This window comes from Periplaneta americana, chromosome 10 (assembly GCF_040183065.1).
Source record: "Periplaneta americana isolate PAMFEO1 chromosome 10, P.americana_PAMFEO1_priV1, whole genome shotgun sequence".
Classification (NCBI taxonomy): Eukaryota; Metazoa; Arthropoda; class Insecta; order Blattodea; family Blattidae; genus Periplaneta; species Periplaneta americana.
The window spans coordinates 42515362-42535879 of NC_091126.1; the positions used below are offsets into that span (position 1 = coordinate 42515362).

Genomic DNA, 20518 nt, shown 5'->3' on the forward strand with positions numbered 1-20518 from the left:
ATTACTGAAAAGTTTTGAAGAAATCCAGTTATTTTATTTTCTTCCATCATTTGCATGTCCTTTTGTATTTTATATGTAATCATGAGAGTACCTTCAATGGCTTTATCTTCACAGAATCTTATAATAATTAGAAACACTGTAATTGAAGACCTGAAAATCTGATCAAGTTCAAAACTACAACAATCCTTCTGTAATCACTTCACAACTGTGTATATACCAAGCTGTGTTTTCCTGAAACTTGTGTATTCAACCCATCAGTCTCTCTTCTTCTGGTTCCCCAGTTGATTCTCGTCTACACAATCTAGATCTACACTCGGAAGGTCCCTATATTACTGCACAACATGAGTGGAGAGTTCAATATGATTGTTAGAAGAAATTTATAAATATCTTTCTACTCGTTTTCTTCCGAATGCAATATTGATGTTTCCCATAAGTTACGTATATTTCCATTCCTAGGCAATGTCTATGACAGTCGAAGTTGCCTCCAATAAAAACTGTTCACATTTAAGTTAAAACAGCAAAATTCATTACATAAAATCTTTGAAAACAATAAAGTTACAATAAAAATTAATGGTGTTTCATCTCCTGTGTCTCAAAATAAAAAATTAAAACATGCACAACAATTTCGTTCTGAGCTGCAATAAAATTTACTACTGCATTGGAACTTTTTGGACAGCATAAAATATGAGAATTCAGTAAAGGAATTATATGACAAGATGTATTCTTTTTTATTTTAAGGAACCTATATATAACAAATCTCAATATAACAAAGTTCAGAGACATCAACTTCATTATAGAGAGGTTTCACTACAGTTGGTAATTTGTAAAAAAAATTATGACACGACAAATGAAATATTGCCTTAATGTTGGTAGCCTAAATCTAGAGCTTTAAGGGTGAACATCTCTCCTTGCGTTCTGTTTTATATATATTCACTTTAGTTATATTACAAACAAATATTATTAATAATGAATAGGGACAGTAATTATTGCTATCAATATTAGTGGCAATATTAATACCAATAATTATTCATTATTAATCACCTTAACAGAAATAATTACACAATAATATACAAGATTAGGATATGGTCACCCAAGTCAGGACTGGGGATCTGGAACAAAAATCTCTCAGCTTATGGCATAACCTCTTTTGCCATTTTGAATATTCTTAGCATGGTCTTCTCGACTCACACAAGAACATTATCTCAATATGACAGGTTATACAGACTTACGGTGGGATTGGTTCTAAAGAAATAAAAATTTGAGCTTTCATCAGTTCACTGGCTTATTCCCATGAACATCAGCTACAAATTCCAGAGATGACAACTGTAAAACTAACAACTTGAAGGAGAGCTATACGAATTGTTTTATAGTTAAGAGAAAATGGTGAAAAAGAGCAGCAATTCACTATTTCCCAGTTTCTCTCTCCATACAAACTTGTTGCTAGCTATCAGTGTCAGAAGGGTGGATGTTGCATTTTGTCTTTCTCAGCATCTGTAGGATTCACAAGTAAGAGCAATTTTCTACGTAAATGAGATTTATAGGCCACTATACATAACATGCCAATGAAACTGGCAGGTACATATTGCAGTGGGAAAGGGTGGCATGTCGTGAATGATCTGTGCTTTTGGGCATCTGCTCATATTTACTGGAAGAACAGAAAGAAAGGACACAGTATTGCAAAATTTCACAACAAAGTACACACATTTTTATACTGCTGATGTATCTGATTATAAGTAGGCCCGCAACAGCAGTATTGTTAATTACGAAATTGTGATGAACACATCTTGCTTACTGCAACAAGTGATATGTTAAAGACGACTAATGAATAATAGACATCAACAGGCTAGGGATAATGACAGTAAATTCAATAAAAATTGCAAACTTACAAAACTAGTGTATACACACTTCTTTGTATAAAGTTTATAGTAACAACAGTGTGCAAATTTTATACAAATTGGTCAATTAACTTAGCAAAAGTTTAGATGAAAAGTACGGTCATATGTCGCTACTTTTAACAGTGCAATCTGTAAAGTAGTAAATACCAAACCAGATGTTCGAAACTTTTTCATATTGCACACATCTTTAAAGCTGTAATGTGTGAACAGGGTTCTGAGGGATGTAGCCACAGCATTTCTGATATTGGTTTTGTTAAACTTTAATAGCCATTGCGAGCAGCATTACCACCAAAATGTGCCATTAATACTTCATACTCTTTTAAATATTTTAGTGTTTGACGTGATGAAAATAAATACAGTAAAACCTGGCTAAAGCAGCCACTCGCCGTTCTTCGAAAAGAAATGGCCAATAGTACAGATGACCGCTAAAATAAAGTTATGAGTGACATTTTCGAAAGGATAAGATTTTATTTTATTACATGATTAGATGTATTGAAAGTAAAATATTAATTCACTGATTAAGAGAACACTCAACTATATTTTGGAACTTTTTTCCTATTTGACCAATCTTTTTCAAATTTGGAGAAAAGGTTTAATATACACATGGAAAGTAACATGCAAAATCTCAGCTCATTAGATCCAATACTTTTCAAAATAAAAATATTTCAATTTTTAATCAATCATTAATTGAAATATCACTTTTAATTATCATTTTTTATTTTTTTGGCTTTGTGCATTTGACTGTGACTTCTCAATGAATAGGGGAAGAATTCTGCGTATTGATTTAGTTCTGTCACGTAAATTAGTGTAGAAATTTAATTTTTCATTTCTATGACACTTTTTCTCCAATTTTTAAGTTGAGTGTGGCCGTTTTAAAGGCTTCCTTAATTAATATGCTATAATAATAATAATAATAATAATAATAATAATAATAATAATAATAATAATAATAATAATAATAAATGCTAATAATGTTAAATCAGACATACGTAATTACTATTTATTTGCACTAGTATGACTTCTTAATTAACTCGTAAAAACAATTTTTCAATATTGTTCGATTACTATTCTTACAACTCTTTTTAGTGACACAAGCCACCCATTGCTAGCAGAAATATCTTCTACATTGAGTTCTTTTGTTTTCTGTCGTGCTTTTTCCTGCAGCATTGGTCCACTGTCATCAAATTTGCATGTGTGCATTTAAACCATTTGTAAACGAAATCGTCCACTACTCCGCACTTCGACTCCCTCTTTCTCTTCGCTCCATGATTTGCATTTCCTTCCCATTCTTTTAAAATGCCTTCTTTGTGTTTAAGAATTTTATTGGCTTGTGTTCTGCAGCATTGGGAAATTTTGGCAAGTTTCCTAGCAGAAATTCCTTTCTCGCTTTTGAGAATAACTTTTCTCCTTTCCTACAAACTTCCTAGTATGACTTCTTAATTAACTTGTGAAAAAAATCTTTCATTATTGTTCGATTACTATTTAAACAACTCTTTTTGGCGACACAAGCCACCCATTGCTATCAGAAATATGTTCTACATTCAGCTCTTTTGTTTTCTGTTGTGCTTTTTCCTGCAGCATCAGTCCATTGTCATCTCCTTTGCACATGTGCATTTAAACCATTCGTAAACGAAATCGTCCACTACTCCGCACTTCGACTCCCTCTTTCTCTTCGCTCCATGATTTGCATTTCCTTCCCATTCTTTTAAAATGCCTTCTTTGTGTTTAAGAATTTTATTGGCTTGTGTTCTGCAGCATTGGGAAATTTTGGCAAGTTTCCTAGCAGAAATTCCTTTCTCGCTTTTGAGAATAACTTTTCTCCTTTCCTACAAACTTCCTAGTATGACTTCTTAATTAACTTGTGAAAAAAATCTTTCATTATTGTTCGATTACTATTTAAACAACTCTTTTTGGCGACACAAGCCACCCATTGCTATCAGAAATATGTTCTACATTCAGCTCTTTTGTTTTCTGTTGTGCTTTTTCCTGCAGCATCAGTCCATTGTCATCTCCTTTGCACATGTGCATTTAAACCATTCGTAAACGAAATCGTCCACTACTCCGCACTTCGACTCCCTCTTTCTCTTCGCTCCATGATTTGCATTTCCTTCCCATTCTTTTAAAATGCCTTCTTTGTGTTTAAGAATTTTATTGGCTTGTGTTCTGCAGCATTGGGAAATTTTGGCAAGTTTCCTAGCAGAAATTCCTTTCTCGCTTTTGAGAATAACTTTTCTCCTTTCCTACAAACTTCCTAGTATGACTTCTTAATTAACTTGTGAAAAAAATCTTTCATTATTGTTCGATTACTATTTAAACAACTCTTTTTGGCGACACAAGCCACCCATTGCTATCAGAAATATGTTCTACATTCAGCTCTTTTGTTTTCTGTTGTGCTTTTTCCTGCAGCATCAGTCCATTGTCATCTCCTTTGCACATGTGCATTTAAACCATTCGTAAACGAAATCGTCCACTACTCCGCACTTCGACTCCCTCTTTCTCTTCGCTCCATGATTTGCATTTCCTTCCCATTCTTTTAAAATACCTTCTTTGTGTTTAAGAATTTTACTGGCTTGTGTTCTGCAGCATTGGGAAATTTTGGCAAGATTCTTAGCAGAAATTCCTTTCTCGCTTTTGAGAAAACTTTTCTCCTTTCCTACAAACTTAAAACCATCCATTTTTATCGCCCATTACTGCACGTATGCACTGTCATAGATTCACTGACTGCACACAACTGAACTCACTAAATTGAGGAGTGTTTTTCTGTAACAGTGATATTGTTCACGTAAAACTGCTCCAAATTTCAACCAGTATTCAATAGATTCCCGAATAAGCATTTTTAATGATCTTGCACATTGTTGGCTTGTTCAATGATGCTGCCTCATTCATTGTTCTGAGTAATTTACAACTTTGTTTACTGACAGCCTAAGGAGTGAATAACGAAGGTGCATTTATTGCACCCCAGAAAAGAGAAAGTGCGATATATTGTACGAATTTGATGGATCAGGCAGGCTTGATGATGCATGTCTCAGGAAAGAACACGGGGGTGTGCAGTAGTAGTGTTTCGAGTAGTTCATGCTGACCATCTAATGAGGTCAATCTATGAAAAATGCCTGGCTGCTGACCGCAGTGGAGGGTGACTGCTTAACTGAAGAATTATTTACACAGACTTTATGGGAAAATATATCGGTTCCAGAGAAAAACGACCATTTATTGAGGTGACAGTTGAGTGCAGGTAGTCATTTCATCAGGTTTGACTGTAATTTGTGACAATTGCTCATTTTTTTTTTCATAGCATAGTTTCGAACATGGACAGTGCCAATAACGTTTATGAGAACGGTGCTGTTGGTTATTGTTACAGTAGCGTTCTTCTTTGGCCTTCGTAATAAAAAGAATGTCAACTCTGAATTCTAGTTAGGACAGAAAAATAAATAATAAATCCACTAGAACCAAAGAGTATTGGCCACCGGTGTAGCTCAGACATTAGCGTGTTTGCCTGCCAATCTGGAGTTGCGCTTGGATATGTGTTCGATTCCCACTTGGATAGGGCTTTTTCCGAGGTTTTCCCCCAACTGTAAGGCGAATGTCAGGTAATCTGTGGCTAATTCTCGCCCTCATCTCGCAAAGTACCATCTTGGTATCACCAATTCCATGAACACTACGTAACACAGTAGTTGATACAGAGTCATTAAATAACAAAGTAAGAAAAAAAAATATTTGTGGAATTTTAAATGCTGGTTGCCACAACAAAAAATAAAAAACAGCCAGCTTCAGTAAAAAATTCTAGTGTAGTGAAAATATCGAAGGATTAAGTTAAAAATAAATTGCACCGTCTATGGACCCAAAGCAATAAAGAGCTTTCAAAGTGAAGAAATAAATAATCTTCCTAAGACACTAGAAAATTGCCATCATGGTGGTCTAATGGCTAGAGAGCTGGGCTTATAATCCTGTGGACTCTGATTCGATCCCCAGCAACCCCTGATTTATATCTTGTGCTGGGCAAGTATGTGATCCAGGTAACACAGGGGTTTTCTTCGGGAGCCCCAGTAGTTTTCTTGTGGCATCCCAACAAATTTCCATCATCATCTCATCGTGAGTATAGCAAAGATCAGCCTTCTATGGTGCACCCTGTGCAACAACTCTTCGGTAAATTGATCTATAAAACTGGCTTCATATGGGTGAATGAGAAATGTCAAGTACCCACCATTAGTTAAAAAGTAATATTCAAAAGTTCGTATAAAGTTATTCATCTCCATCATAATAGTTTTTCGAAGGAGATTGTTCGTAACTCTACATTGTATTCTATTATTTTGTTCTCTCTTTGACCAAGCACCTTCCTCTTTTTGTATTTTGGCACTTTGTTTTCCATTTTATAATTAAAGCAGCTAATAAGCAAGCAGTCAATTGCATTTCATCATACAAAAATCTAACGCAAACATAATCACAAAATTCATTGTAAAATCAACATTGAGGTGCAAAGCTGTGGCTAAACTGTGGTTGCAAAAGCAGCGCCTCGTGTGTAAATCAGCTCACAACCTCAGACCTCAAATTATGCAGCACACTGGATACTACTTTTCGCTTGTGTTGTGAACAAATTGCGAAACTTTTGCAGCTACAGAAGATAAGTTGCACAGCAAAAGTAGTGATGTGTGACCGTCCCTTAAAAAATTACCGGTATTCTCTTTGAATCTGGTTATTAATACAGGAATTAGTTGAAATTCTTACTGCAAAATTTAAGTGTAGATTTGGAAAAGTAAACATTACACAACAATTACAAAAGCAGTCTTGATTTTTAACAATATCAAATATATTCTAATAGCTAAGAAAGAAGATTCCAATAATCTTCAACATGATCAGAATACACTTATGGGTATTTCATAGCATCATGAAACTTATATACTTCCAAAAAATTGGAAATTTCACATTTCAGGACATAGTGGAATACCCAAAAGTCTATTCTCATCATATTCACCACGAAAGTCTAAAAACGCGCATCTTCAACTGAAGAATTTTTTATGCTTGCAAATTGAATTAATCTGCTTGCTATGTATTGTATATTTTCGTATAGATCAATTGCTGAAGTATGTAAACATCAATTGATGAACTGTATATGCTTGTAAGTCGAATTAATCTGCTTGGTACATATTGTATATTTATGTACACCCACCAGCGTAGCTCTGTCAGCAGACTCACTTGCCTGCTGACCCAGAGCTGAGATTCCCGCTTGGGGTTTTTCCGAGGTTTTCCTCAACTATAAAGCAAATGTCAGGTAATCTATGGCGAATCCTCGGCCTCACTTCTCTCCTCGCCAAAAATTGTATAACTGTTGACACCCTAAAGTCTCAATGCAATGTAAGATTCAGGATGCGAATTGACAAGGGTGATGCTGGAGATCGTCCCCTCTCCCCCCCCCCTAGAGAATCTGATATCTCTTGCTGAAAACAAACTAATTTGTCTCTGCCAGGGACGATATTTATCTCTTTCAGCTGCATAATTTATAGTTTCCATATTTTTATATGTTATTAATACAGTACATAACAATTATACTGATTTATTTTTTAATATAAGTTGAGCACGATGATATTAAGAGTCGGCCAACACTCCAAATTGTTATGGACAGTATTTTTATCGGCAATTAACATATTAATGCACCCCCCTCGAGAAAATATTCAATTCGCACCCTGGAAAGATGGAATAAGAGCTTACAATAAATTAAATAAAAAAAAAATCACTAACAATTTTTGGGTTTGACATTCCTGTACTTTAAAGAAAGTATAACCTTAATATAGCTTATTTCTGCAGATCTTTGTTTTGAGAAGCAAAAGTTAAGCCATACAACGACAATGAAGTTTTTACAGTACTACAAATTTTAAAATGGATTAGAAAATTCATTAACATTCATTAATGTGAGACATATAATACAAAGGGAAGAAGACTAAAAAATTCCCATTCCCAACTTAATTTTTGTTGGGAAAATGCATGAGCTCTTAATAAAACAGTATAATAAATTAATATGCAAATTTTCATTTGAAATTTTAGATTTTTCAAGAACAGCACGAACACACATTAATGTCCTATCTTTCTTTCTTCCTTCCTTCTTCATTTTTTCTTTCTGTGTCTATGAGATTTAAGATATGAATGAGCAGGTGCCCCCAGATTTTTCTACAGAATTTTTTTTCTACAAAACTAATTTTAAACACATTATAAATGGAGCAAACTGTGTAACTTAATTGCCTGTACAACCACAGTAAAAGTAGTGGCACATGACCACAAAACATAAGTTAGAATGTTGTCACGTCATCAGGTTTCATAATCACAAATCAAAACACAAGCATGCTCATATTTACACCAAACATGGAATCATAGCTTTTGATTACAAGTCTAAGAGTTAGTTACATCTTCTTGTAATTGAAAGCGATGTGAGCTGGATGTTCAAAAGAGATGCAGACATTAACGAATACTATATATCTGTTCCACAAACTTTTCAACAACTTTGCAAGTTCTCTGGTCCTGGCAACAGATTCACTGGCACATGGACAACATCCGGGAAGTGTAGGAGGAAGGAAATATATTCTCTTAAAAATGTCAAAAGCACATTTCGTTTTTTGAGGTATCACAACGTCACAGTCTAAATCTTGTTCAAATCCTGTGTGCCACCATTCACCTTCAGCAGATCAAGTGGAAATGAGAAACACTTTTAAAACATCGTAGGTTTTCAGATGTGCAAATATTGGTCAAATTTAACTGTGTCAGTAAATCTCTGTGTTGCTATTACCTACAGACTTACAAAAAAGTAAATTCTATGAACATCCTACTCATGGTATAGTAATAATTAAAGGCTCTACCATTCTCTTCGATCTGAACAAGATGGCTTTAATAAATAGTAAACTAAATCCTTACTTAGAAACATTCATCTTAACTGGAATTTGATCAAAGAACACGAAGAGGAGAGAAATAACAATGGCTATTTTGAATTCAGGAAGAAATTATAGTTTTCACCAACAAGGCAATGAAATACTGTACTCATAATATTAAAATTATTTTTCTATCACATATGAACATGAAATACAAAATTTGTTCATGAAATTGATTTCATCACTTCAATAGTGATCTATCTCAACAGGCGACAAAATAAAAATAACTGATTAATTTTAATAACTCCATAGTAATTATTACATCAATAACATATTTGTTTCCGCACTTCTTTAGAAGTAGAAATCTGTATCCAACAGAAATCTTAAAATAGGAGAGGCCTTCAAAATCAAAGTTGATATTGAAAGGTTAAAAATAAAATACAACTTATAAAAGAAAGTACGAAATTCCTAATGATATAGTGAAATCTAAAACGTAAACTAGTTTAAATAATAACATACAAATACGCATATTTAGTTGATGCTTTGTGATAGATCTCTATTCATGTATGATGAGCAATCAAGAGCCCTTTTCTTAGGCATACATTTTGAAATACGAAAAAAAAAAATCAACGTAAAACATTCTCACATGAATATATAATCAAAAACCAATGTCCTTAAATGAGAGAAAAAAAAATAACTTCTATAAAATCTCACTATATTGTCATATTAAGTCTTTTACAGTTAAATTAAATTCTACTGGAAATTGTGCAAATTTGTGTACATTTATCTATACTGGTGGTTAATAAAAATTGATGTTAAATATCAATCTCACAGCAATTATCATACTTATTGTTATATACAGCAATTGAATATGAAACTGGAAGTATCCAAAAGTGCTATATCTCTCAAAATCTTATACTTTTATCATATAATTACATATATATAACATAAATTATAATTTTTTAACAGTGTAACGTGTAATTCAAAATGCATGCCTAAATACAGAGTGCTCTTTTAATCAAGTCTACAGAAAATATTACAGACATATAAACAAAAATATTTTCTGGCAGTATTCTTATGTATACTCTTTTACAAGATGTTGCTTTTAAAAATTGTTGTCCTGAATAAACTATGCAAAACAATTTAACATTACTTAGAGTCATGATAAACTTCACAACAAAGCTTATTTACGTCTTCATGAGTAATCGTACACAAGACAGAATGAAAGGTGAAAATTAAAAGCCAGCACTATATTCTGTCCTTCATTTAAAGTAGTAAGCAACACTCATGTCACATTTCAAAGCAAAAACCAAGAGTATTGCATTTGAAACTACTGGGGTGTGACCTCCGTCCTCCACTTTTGTAATGGTAACAATGAGCTCGATCTTCACTGTAGTGTGAGAAAGGGGAACTATTTAAAAAATCAGCAGACTTGCTGTTTGTACAGTTCTTGTAACTCCAATTTAGCATGAAACCAAGCCACTGTTCTCAAAGTATTTCCTTTCTTCTGTTTTTCTTCTCATTCTTCATCACTATTTTTATTTATTTATTTATTTTATTTTTTTGTTATTTTAGAATTTATATGAAGATAAATCGGCATTACTTACATTAGAAATAAAATGTTATGGACAATTTAATGAGGCACTTGTAAAAGTTCTACAGGTGTATACAAATTGTTATACATGTTCTTCCTAAGTGGATATAACAATATTATGTATGTTCTTCAGAAGTGAATATAACATTTTGCAACCACATATAATACTTCTACAGATGCCAAGTTGAACATTAATTTTCAAGAACAAGTGACTGATTAACTGGTACACATATTTCTTGTGTTTGAAAACCAAATCTGTTAAAAAATTATAATAATATTCCGTATGACTTCTAAAACATGTTCTGTCATCATATAAAGAAGTTATTACACATCTTATACAAACATTACAATCGAAATACCACGAAAGGATAAAATTTTGTCGAATAAAATATACTCAAACTATGTTCCTGACGATTACACTAGTGGGATGAAATTGTAGGCCTACCTCTAGTCAAGTCACAACCCACCTTCATTTGTGCGATGCAGAAATTTGTGTACAATAAAATAATGCGGTACCTAAAAAGTATATTTGTAAAATAACTGTAATACAGTTCACAACTCAAATCAGACATATTTGAATTACACGTATCTGGAAGGGCTGTGTATCTGTATACATTTCTTAAGCAGGAGGGAAGTGAGAGAGAAAACATAAAATTAACGTTTGTATTAATTTTGAATTTTACTCCATTTAAGAGATGTTGCGAAAGCAAAACAATCATTCTCAATGTAAAAGAATTTCTCACACTTTGGTTTGACCAGCTGGTACTATATATTTTTTTTTTTTTTTAGAATTTGTACAGATTAAAAATTTTACAAGGATCAACACATCTACACAGAATTCATTCCAGCCACTTGCAAAGTTTCAATTCTAGGAGACTTGACAGAAAACGAACAAGCTGATCAACCCGAAATTTTGGAAACGTGTTTAGGGCATGTGCCACAACCAGTTCTAGGTATGTTTCTCCTGATGGGTCGCTTGTTAGATGACCACGACCACCACTTGTATCTACACAATACTACTACTGTTGGTGTCTTGCTTAAAAGGTATACACAATTATTACCTAGATCACTGTCTCCTGTGAGGGTAAATTATGGACATTCTGAACCGTCTTCAAGTTCCCCGCCAGTAGGTTCGCAAATGTCCACATGGGAAAAACACTAAACACAAAGGTGGGTTCCCTTTTGTAGCTGCATCATTACAAGGACAAACATTTATATCAATGGAATGCTCATTCTAACACCGACACACATATTTCTCCACGTTTCTTATCAGTAGTAACCCTGAACCTGAGATAAAGACTCATTAGGGGTCTTTGGATGGCACTTTCACCAACCTGACGTCAACAGGCAAGAAACTGCTCCCACCCCTTTCTTCCGGGGAGGATTTAAAGCAAAGACAGATATATATATGTACAATTATTTCATTTCAGTACCAACTGTAAAATATACACTAATGATTTTAAAACAGGATGCTGGTGGGTAATCTGAGCACTCTGTAGCCATCCAATAGAAAGGTATGGTACAACATCTCTTCAAACTTGCTACAATACTACAAAAGATGTTGGCGTGCCAGGATTTCAGACCCACGAGTCACCGCCGGCTGGAGTACTCCTGTGTCCATCCATCACCATCCCCTTTCCCGGTTCTTCATAACCCCACATGTCACCTGGCCCTGGAGGGAGTTGGCCATCGTATTGCGGCTGTGCACCTGCCTCATACTGACGGTTCTTTTTCTTTTCTCGATTCACTTGAGCGTAGAGAGGTTCTCCTGGTTTGGCTAGCTGGAACATCCGCAATATAGCACCTCCATTAGGTTTACTCAACACTTTTCATTTAAAAGTATACTCTTCGTGATAGATCTCACATGCAACACTCGGTTCTAAATGTAGGCAGTCATAAACTATACTTTCCTTCAAAACACATCAACTTTACTGCAGAGATATTCAAGTGTGATATTTATCTGTTGTTTTAATGTATCTCAATGTGTGAACCTTTATCAAATACTGCTCAGTTTTAAATACATTAACAACATCAAATAAAAATATAAATGAAAAAATATATAAAGAAAAATTACTTGCAATGCAGATTGATGTTTCTTGCAATAAATTTAAAGTTATAGCACTGATTTCTTGTTGAGTCCTACAATATAAAATAACTAATAATATAGTTTAAAAAAAGCCAAAAAGCCACAATATCAATTATGTTTATACATTATATAAATAGCTACGCATAGTTAGCTCTCAAAACAGGTCTCTCTTTCATTCCAGATGACAAACATATTGTATGTCAAACATGCAATTTTTTAATGTTGTGCATGCGATCAGATTTAGAAAAAATGGAAGTATCAGTACAAAATTACTAGAAACAACTTTCTTCATATGTATTCACTTAAGAAGATGCGACATGACGACCGTATCATGGGTTACTTTAGAACACTGAACACTTACTTAAAGTGTAATGGAAATGAGATTATGGCGGAGTCAGGAAAACAAGGCTGGTGTAACTAAAAACAATTACAAAATTTGTAATAAATCTTTATTATCTATGGTCATACTGATACTGGATGGGAACAAACAGTCCTAAGTAACGCAAAATATTGTCCTATACCAGAGTTTTACCGAAATACCATCCCAGCACTGTTTTTTAAAGAATTCATGGATACCTAGCTTTAGAAATGGAAATATGATATTAATAAAAATAAAGTCTACGAAAATATTAAATAAGAACATACTGTACCCAGAAAGAATGTGAAATATTCATAAAATGGTTTTTAAGATGAAATACATTTTATTATGAGATGTACAAACTGTATTCATATGCTTGTTTTTACCCCTATAACATATTTTAAAGAGTCCAATTCGTACAGTGAATAAAAAGTAACAAGAGAACAGAAAGACATACCAGTTTATCGTGAAAATTATAAAAAAATGAACACTTCATAATATTCAAGAATATTCTACTTTTATTTTGTTCCTTTGAACGCAAATGTCTTTAGCATACATTTTATTATTTACCAGAATAATGCCACGTAACAATAAATTAAAATTCTGAAAGTGTGTTTCATTTTTCATTAATTTAAGAACCACTTGCATTTTTCTATCTAAAAGAGAAGTTTCTGTCAGCTGTGGTGAACACAACAGCTAAGGTGAAAGTTTTAACAGTATGGTTGTGGTTTAGAATTGAGCCTACAGTGTGAGGTTTGTATGACGTCAATGTGGTCTCATATGTTATGTGCAGGTTGGCATTATGCTATGGAATTGGAATTTACAGGAGGGAGCCACTATGGCCCAGGACTGCAACCTGTTAAAAACTATTACACTAACCCTCAAGCTAGACGCATTCCCAAGCCCACACTGGCTGACTACACCAAGGTTCGTTGAATATCTAGGTTTCGAGCAGGCAACCCCCCTTGTGCATCACAGCAGGCGGTTGGGGAATGCTATGGAAGGATGACGAAATGGAAAAATGGTGATGGAATGATGTAAATGCCTAATATGGGGAAAAATGGGAGAACCCTGAGAAACTCCAACTGCGACCTTGTCTGCCACAAGTGTCACTATAGATTTTTAATGAAAAATCCCAGACCTGACAGAGACTCGAACCTAGGTCGCCTGCGTGATAGGCCGGAGGTCTGACCATTCAACCACCGCAGGGGTTGGCTTTATACTAACTTACATCATACATGTCCTGCCTGAGTATAACATAGCTTGAACAAGGCATCTCCCTTAAAATAATGTAGTTGGAGGGGTAAGGGTAAAATACCAACAGGAGTATGAATTTCTTCCAAATATACAACAGATCGTCTAAAATTTATTCTGTGGAAATGTTAATGTTATGTTTTATTTAACGACACTCGCAACTGCAGAGGTTATATCAGCATCGCCGAATGTGCAGGAATTTTGTCCCCCAGGAGTTTTTTTTACATGCCAGTAAATCTACTGACATGAGCCTGTAGCATTTAAGCACACTTAAATGCCATCGACCTGGCCCGGGATTGAACCTGCAACCTTGGGCATAGAAGGCCAGCGCTATACCAACTCGCCAACCAGGTCGACTTTCTGTGGAAATGTTTAATTACTGCTGACTGGTATAAGAGGAAATAATGGGGAACTTCTCTCATTTTACAGCATGTCAGCATGGTGATAAACAAGATGATGAGTTTTACAAATTCTGTGGTTTTACAAATAATTTATTTTTAAAACACACATTAAAATTCATATAAATTACCATTATATTTTGAACGTCTTTTAGTTTCATGCCAGTTTGAATACACAAAACTAAAAAATTTCGTGGAATGCAGTAGGATAAAATAACTTCAGATTTCTTTTCCTATACATTATATATATGACTGGTTCTTGATAAAATTATTAACCCACAAAATATATAACTCGAATATTACAACTTCCATAATTAAAGAGTGTGAAAATGTACATAATACTACTGACCTATGTTTTTCTGAAAATAATTAGAAACACTTAAATGCTATTCTTAAAAATAAATGCTTCTACAACATACATTTATTTATTTTCGTGGCAGTAATGAAAACAGGAGGAATTTAGACATCATTCCAACATTAACATTCGGTTGGCTTGAAACACATGCAAAACTTAATAATTATGCGATTTAAATAAGCACTAAAACCATTTCAATAAAAGAGAATAACTGTGCACGCTACATAACTGCTAAACTGAAGTCTGCACATGTAAAGTAACTGAAGTTGCAGTAGACTGAGAGAAAATTATGAGAAAAGATGTGCATATTTTTGGGAAGAAAGTATTTTGTAAGAAAGAAATAGTGCCAGAACATTTACACTACTAAAATACAGAGATTTTTTAAAGAGTGTTTTTGTGTTTATTCATGCAGTTAAATTGATAAGCAACCTATTCCATGAGCACAACAACTTGTCACGTTTCCATTGAAATATGAATCAATGATCCTTCAAACATTTATAAACAATCTTGAGAATGTCACACACTCTCGTGAACGTCATATTGTCCACTAACTTCAAAGTAACATGTTTATGAACTTGATATATATTTCAAAGGCCAGAAAGTCTTCGTCTGAAAGTTGTCACAACAAATAATATTTAAAACTGTTAAAAAGGAAACGAAAAACTCTTTTAAATAATTCATAGAAACATCATCTCTCAATAAGATATTATGATGGAGTTTTCTGAACAATAAATATCAGTAACAGCTGTGTATGTGTACGTGGATATATGTGTGTGTTGCCAAAGTGTGATCCAATATTGTTTCATAATATTTTTATAAAACCTGAGAGTAACAACTCTCTATCTTTCATTTACATTTTTCATTGCAGTTCTTTACTTAATTTTGCAATAAAGAAGACATATATGAGAAGGCCTACTTCATTAAGCATGCATTACATTGATTCCATAGTTTAAGGTGCATCATTTCCTTTAAAGTTACATATAAAGGAAAAAAAATACTCTTCATAGTGGTCCAGTTTTGATTTTTATGATACGGAATGTAAGGTTAAGTTTTAAAATAAAGGAGTAAGAAATGAAATAACATGGGATGAAACATGCGAAACACTTCTATGGACACTAAAAATAGTATTAATGTAATTCTAAGGACTTATCTAACTACCTTAAAGTCAAATTACAAGAATTTTGAGTAAAACTGAACACAATATGAAGTGTGTGTACATATTACCCTATGTGAGATCACACTTCTTCACACACATAGTGTAACAGTTGATAAATATTAATGCACAAGCTACAGTAATGTCTGCAGCCTCACTTCTCTCAAATTAATTATTTTGTCATCTTATAATATACTTTCCCACACCTGTCATATCAAAAACTTCTCTTAACACAACTATTACATCTAGAATCTCCACTTTAATCTCGTCATTAGCTGTAAGAATGAGTGACGGAAAATAGAAAGGACAAACACTGCACACAAGTTATATGCACATACACTTTTATACTACAGTAGTAAGATAAAGGGAACATTCCTTCTGTCTTAAGTTGTATAATCGCTACACAAGTTTGTTACAAATGTTTACTCTGTGAAAAGATTTATTAAATCTACATACTTAGACTTCAACAAACAAAATTTAATAACACAATCCCAAGGGAAAAAATGGAACTCTCTGCATCAAAATCCACAGTTAATTCCCGATTTACCACGAAAATCGTCTGTAGCTGCATTTAGATTGGCAACAGGCCATGATTGTTTGGCCAAACACCTGCATAGAATTGGAATATATCAGTCCCCTAACTGTCCATTGTGCAACTCAAACCAAGAAATGGATTCGGAACATCTCAAAATCTGTGCTTCAGTGGCTGGTCATGATAATATCTTTGAAAAATATTGGAGTGCAAGAGGTCAAATGACTTCACTGTCAAATGCCTGGCATTAGAAAACAACAACAACTTAGTTACTCTATTGTATATTATCAAAACAATTCTATTACTCTAATGCTTGCAACATAAGAAAATGAATGTCTGTTTACTAATAAGCTGCCTGATGTCAAAACATAATAAAATCGAAAGAAACATAAGCGACAAAAGAAATGTCATGTGTTCTTGTCATCCTCAAAAGGAAAATAAGTTATCAGAAGTATTTACTGAACAGAACTTCAACGGAAGTTTATAGTAAGGAACAAAAGAGCTAATGCTCTTAGTAAAACTATGTTAGTCATCTGGTTCAGAACTATTTAATTTCCAGCATTTAAACACAAATGAAGAAAATAATCACTCTGCTGTCATGCTGTCATTTTATATTATATGGACTCAGTTATTTTCGGTCATCAGTATCAAAAACAAACATTGCTGGTTGATGAAGTCCTCATATTTTAAAGATCTGTCTTCAAAATAATAATAATGTGTGTTAAATATTAAAATAACCTCAGCGAAAGGGATCTTAGTGTATTCACAAAACTTAATGCTTTAACATGCACATTTATTTTCGAAATTTAATTTAAGAGTCTGAGCAGTCACAGAAGATATAACAAAATAATTCTGATACTTTTCAAATATTATAAGATGTATACTGTAAATGAAGAGAAAAATATGTATACAAAACACTCATGCAAGGAAGCGCCCAAACAGATGAAACTTCATCACCCATTCAAGATTCTTCATGAGACCAAGAATAATACAGTAATAATGATAATAATAATAATGCTACATTATTTTGTAAAAATCCCTGGTGTTATTAAATAACTCAATAACAATAAAAATACTTGCATTTCCATTACATTTAGTGCAGAAGCATTAACAGAATTATATTTATTATCTTACCAAGTAAGTATGACGTGTTAAATAAGAATTTTGAAAATAAATTTCTGTAGTAAATTAATTCCAGATGTCTCAGGTTCAGGGCTATTCATCAAAATGTTCCTTTGCTATTTTGCAGTTAGAGCACATATGAAACTACATGCTTATTAAGGCTCATTCACAATGAAAATTAAACATAACGTAAGCGTTAACTTAAGAATATAAACGTTATGGTAAAATCAAGAAGTCATACCATAATTCACATGGAAACATAAACATAACCGCAAACATACTTGGTAACCATGGAAACATAACAACGACTCCATTTCCTCATATCCTGTTGTATACTTCAGCGCTCCACGATTGTGTTCTGTTTGCAAATCACGTAAGCATAAGCATGAAAGTTTGGAGTTTGCAAACTTTCATGTTAACGTCTTACGGTAATGTTTATGTCAATGCTTATGTGAATCATTGTGAATGATCCCATTTGGTAGCCTGGGCGCAAACTTCTGTGTTTATGTTACGGTTATGTTTAATTTTCATTGTGAATGGGCCTTTACTTGTGACACTTCTCTTCGGAAGTAGTGCCTTCCAATAAAACTCTTGTGACTACAGTACTTTCCTCGACATATGACAGGAGGAGGACGTCACATCATACCAGAAACAGAAGTTTCAAACGAAAAAAAAAATTGATACATATTACAACTAACAAAAGAATTTTGTATGAATAATTTCGGCTGTACAAGAAAGTAGAAGAATTAAATATCAATAGGAAAATACACGTGTTGTAAGGACTTCGAGTTGAAACTGCTACATGTGGAAGAAACCTTTTACAACAGAAAAAACATTTTATTCTCTGAGGGACTGCATTACTTTTCACTGCTTTCATGTACATACAACATACATTTACTTTCTCTACAATTTCGTCTTAAAATTACAAGCAAAAAAGCACTCCTCACCAAACTCAAGGCTCATCTTGCTTATAAATACATGTTTGTCATAGTTTAGAATCTTGCTGACCAATTTAAGTCTACATACCATCTCACCAAGTTGAGCTGAGATTGAACAGAATTTGGAACTTATATTACCATCCATTTCATGTCACTGTTTATATAAACATCACGAAAAATAGTGATATCTTTACACCATTTGACAGTAGTTTACTAGGAACTAAAATTATTTAATGAAAATGAAAAACATTAGTGTTGGACTAAATATTATTTATTGTCACTAATAACTTCATGTTCACAATGTTCACGAAAATCCTTTTGCATATTATTATTTATCTAATATTAATTCTAAAAATAATATGAAAAATTGTATGAAGATTGCTACAATCAGTTTGAAATTGTAGTTTTATTAGAGTGAAAAACAACATTTACTGTACACGAGCTTTGCTTAATAAATGCTAGTAAAGGCTGAGCACACACTTATGCTATTTCAGGTCAATTTTTCTACAGAAAATGTGATATCAGTCCTGAGGAAAACACAGTAAGACATTTATTTCTGTATGGTTAACAGTCATGAAAATAAAAGAAAGTCTGCGAAAGTAATCTTGCTTTAGCTATAATATAAACTTTGAACAGAGTTGTGAAGGGAAAATGCAGTATCAACTATATTAATCAGTCTTGTTAGTTCTCTGGCCTCAAGTAACAATATTTCCACAAATTTAGAAGTCTACAACTGTCAGTATTCGCTTTACACATCCACAACTTTATTTGCAGCAATTTTTTGTACAAATAAAAGCAAGACAAATGTTACAAAGGTGATTTGACTTCCCACAAAATGCAATTGAAAATATTAAAATATTTTACTGTTCGTAATATTAATGGCTTTTCTTTCTTTAAGGGAAATAATATATATATATATATATATATATATATATATATATATATATACACACACATATACATATACACTGTAACTTATATATCTGTGCGTGTGTGCGTGCGTGTGTGTGTGACGAAGATAGTCTAGAAGGAATATGTTTTTAGGTTTCTATACACTGTATCAATCTTTAACTTAACTGGGTATCTGTTTTCTGACTTGTTAAAATAAGAAAACATGTTTTAAACTTCTGTCTATTCTTCTAAGACTTCTCAATATAATAATCACTCAAGTTCACTAATTAAGATTTTTCGAAACACTGCTCATACAAAACAGAAATTTTTACATAACTTCTTACTTCTTAACAAGCATTTTATTTTTAATCTTGCAAATGATTTTTTAGGGAATGTATAGTATGCAACTCAATAGGAATATATACCAAAATTTCAATGAGGAAAGAAAAGTATATGACAATTAAATATTCATAAACCATCTCGTAACACCATAACCACATCAACAGATGCTGTTGAAAATATGTTATCTACTGTAGGTGAAATTAAATGGCATATTTTGTATTAACATTTCAACAGTTTATAATATTAATAAAGTTATTTACATGAGGAACTAAATGAATATCAGTAATTCATATCATAAAATACATCGATTTTTATTCAAATTACCTATGTGTACATTTATGCAACAGTTGTTAAGAAATACTAGATATACAAATCAAAAACTAATACCAAGGGAGGAAACCAGAGAGGGTTCAAAGTTATTTAGGTGTAAATAAATATATATTTATGGTTCTCGTTTCAATTAAATGATAAAGGAAATAGACAACGTTCAATTACTAGGATTACGTACCGGTACTGTGTTTTAACACAAAAACTGCAGAATTTACACACATAACTAATTAGGAGAGGTGACCTTTTATAGTGAAATACAGGGTATGCTTACCCGATACCCTACATTGGTCCCCAAAAATGGATAAATTCTTATATCTTGACCTAATTTCTATGAGAGTAGTGCTCCCAAGTTATGTGTTTGTGAACAAACTGGAAGAAAAGGTCCTCCATAAAAACTGCATTTTTTGTGTCTGACAATG

At 33.1% G+C, this 20518-nt stretch overlaps 1 protein-coding gene across 15 annotated transcripts in view; it reads right to left on the bottom strand.

Annotated features, from left to right (window-relative positions):
• Positions 1 to 281: 281 nt before the first annotated feature.
• The window catches only part of p120ctn (adherens junction protein p120), a 258208-nt gene continuing 237971 nt past the window's right edge, over positions 282 to 20518 (bottom strand). For 14 of the 15 annotated variants that reach the window (XM_069837251.1, XM_069837248.1, XM_069837246.1 and 11 more), the window contains one exon: positions 282 to 12121. In XM_069837251.1, the coding sequence (XP_069693352.1) occupies positions 11918 to 12121 (204 nt within the window). In that variant the 3' untranslated portion in view covers positions 282 to 11917. The remainder of the gene's footprint in view (positions 12122 to 20518) is intronic. The other variant, XM_069837254.1, reaches the window with a different exon arrangement.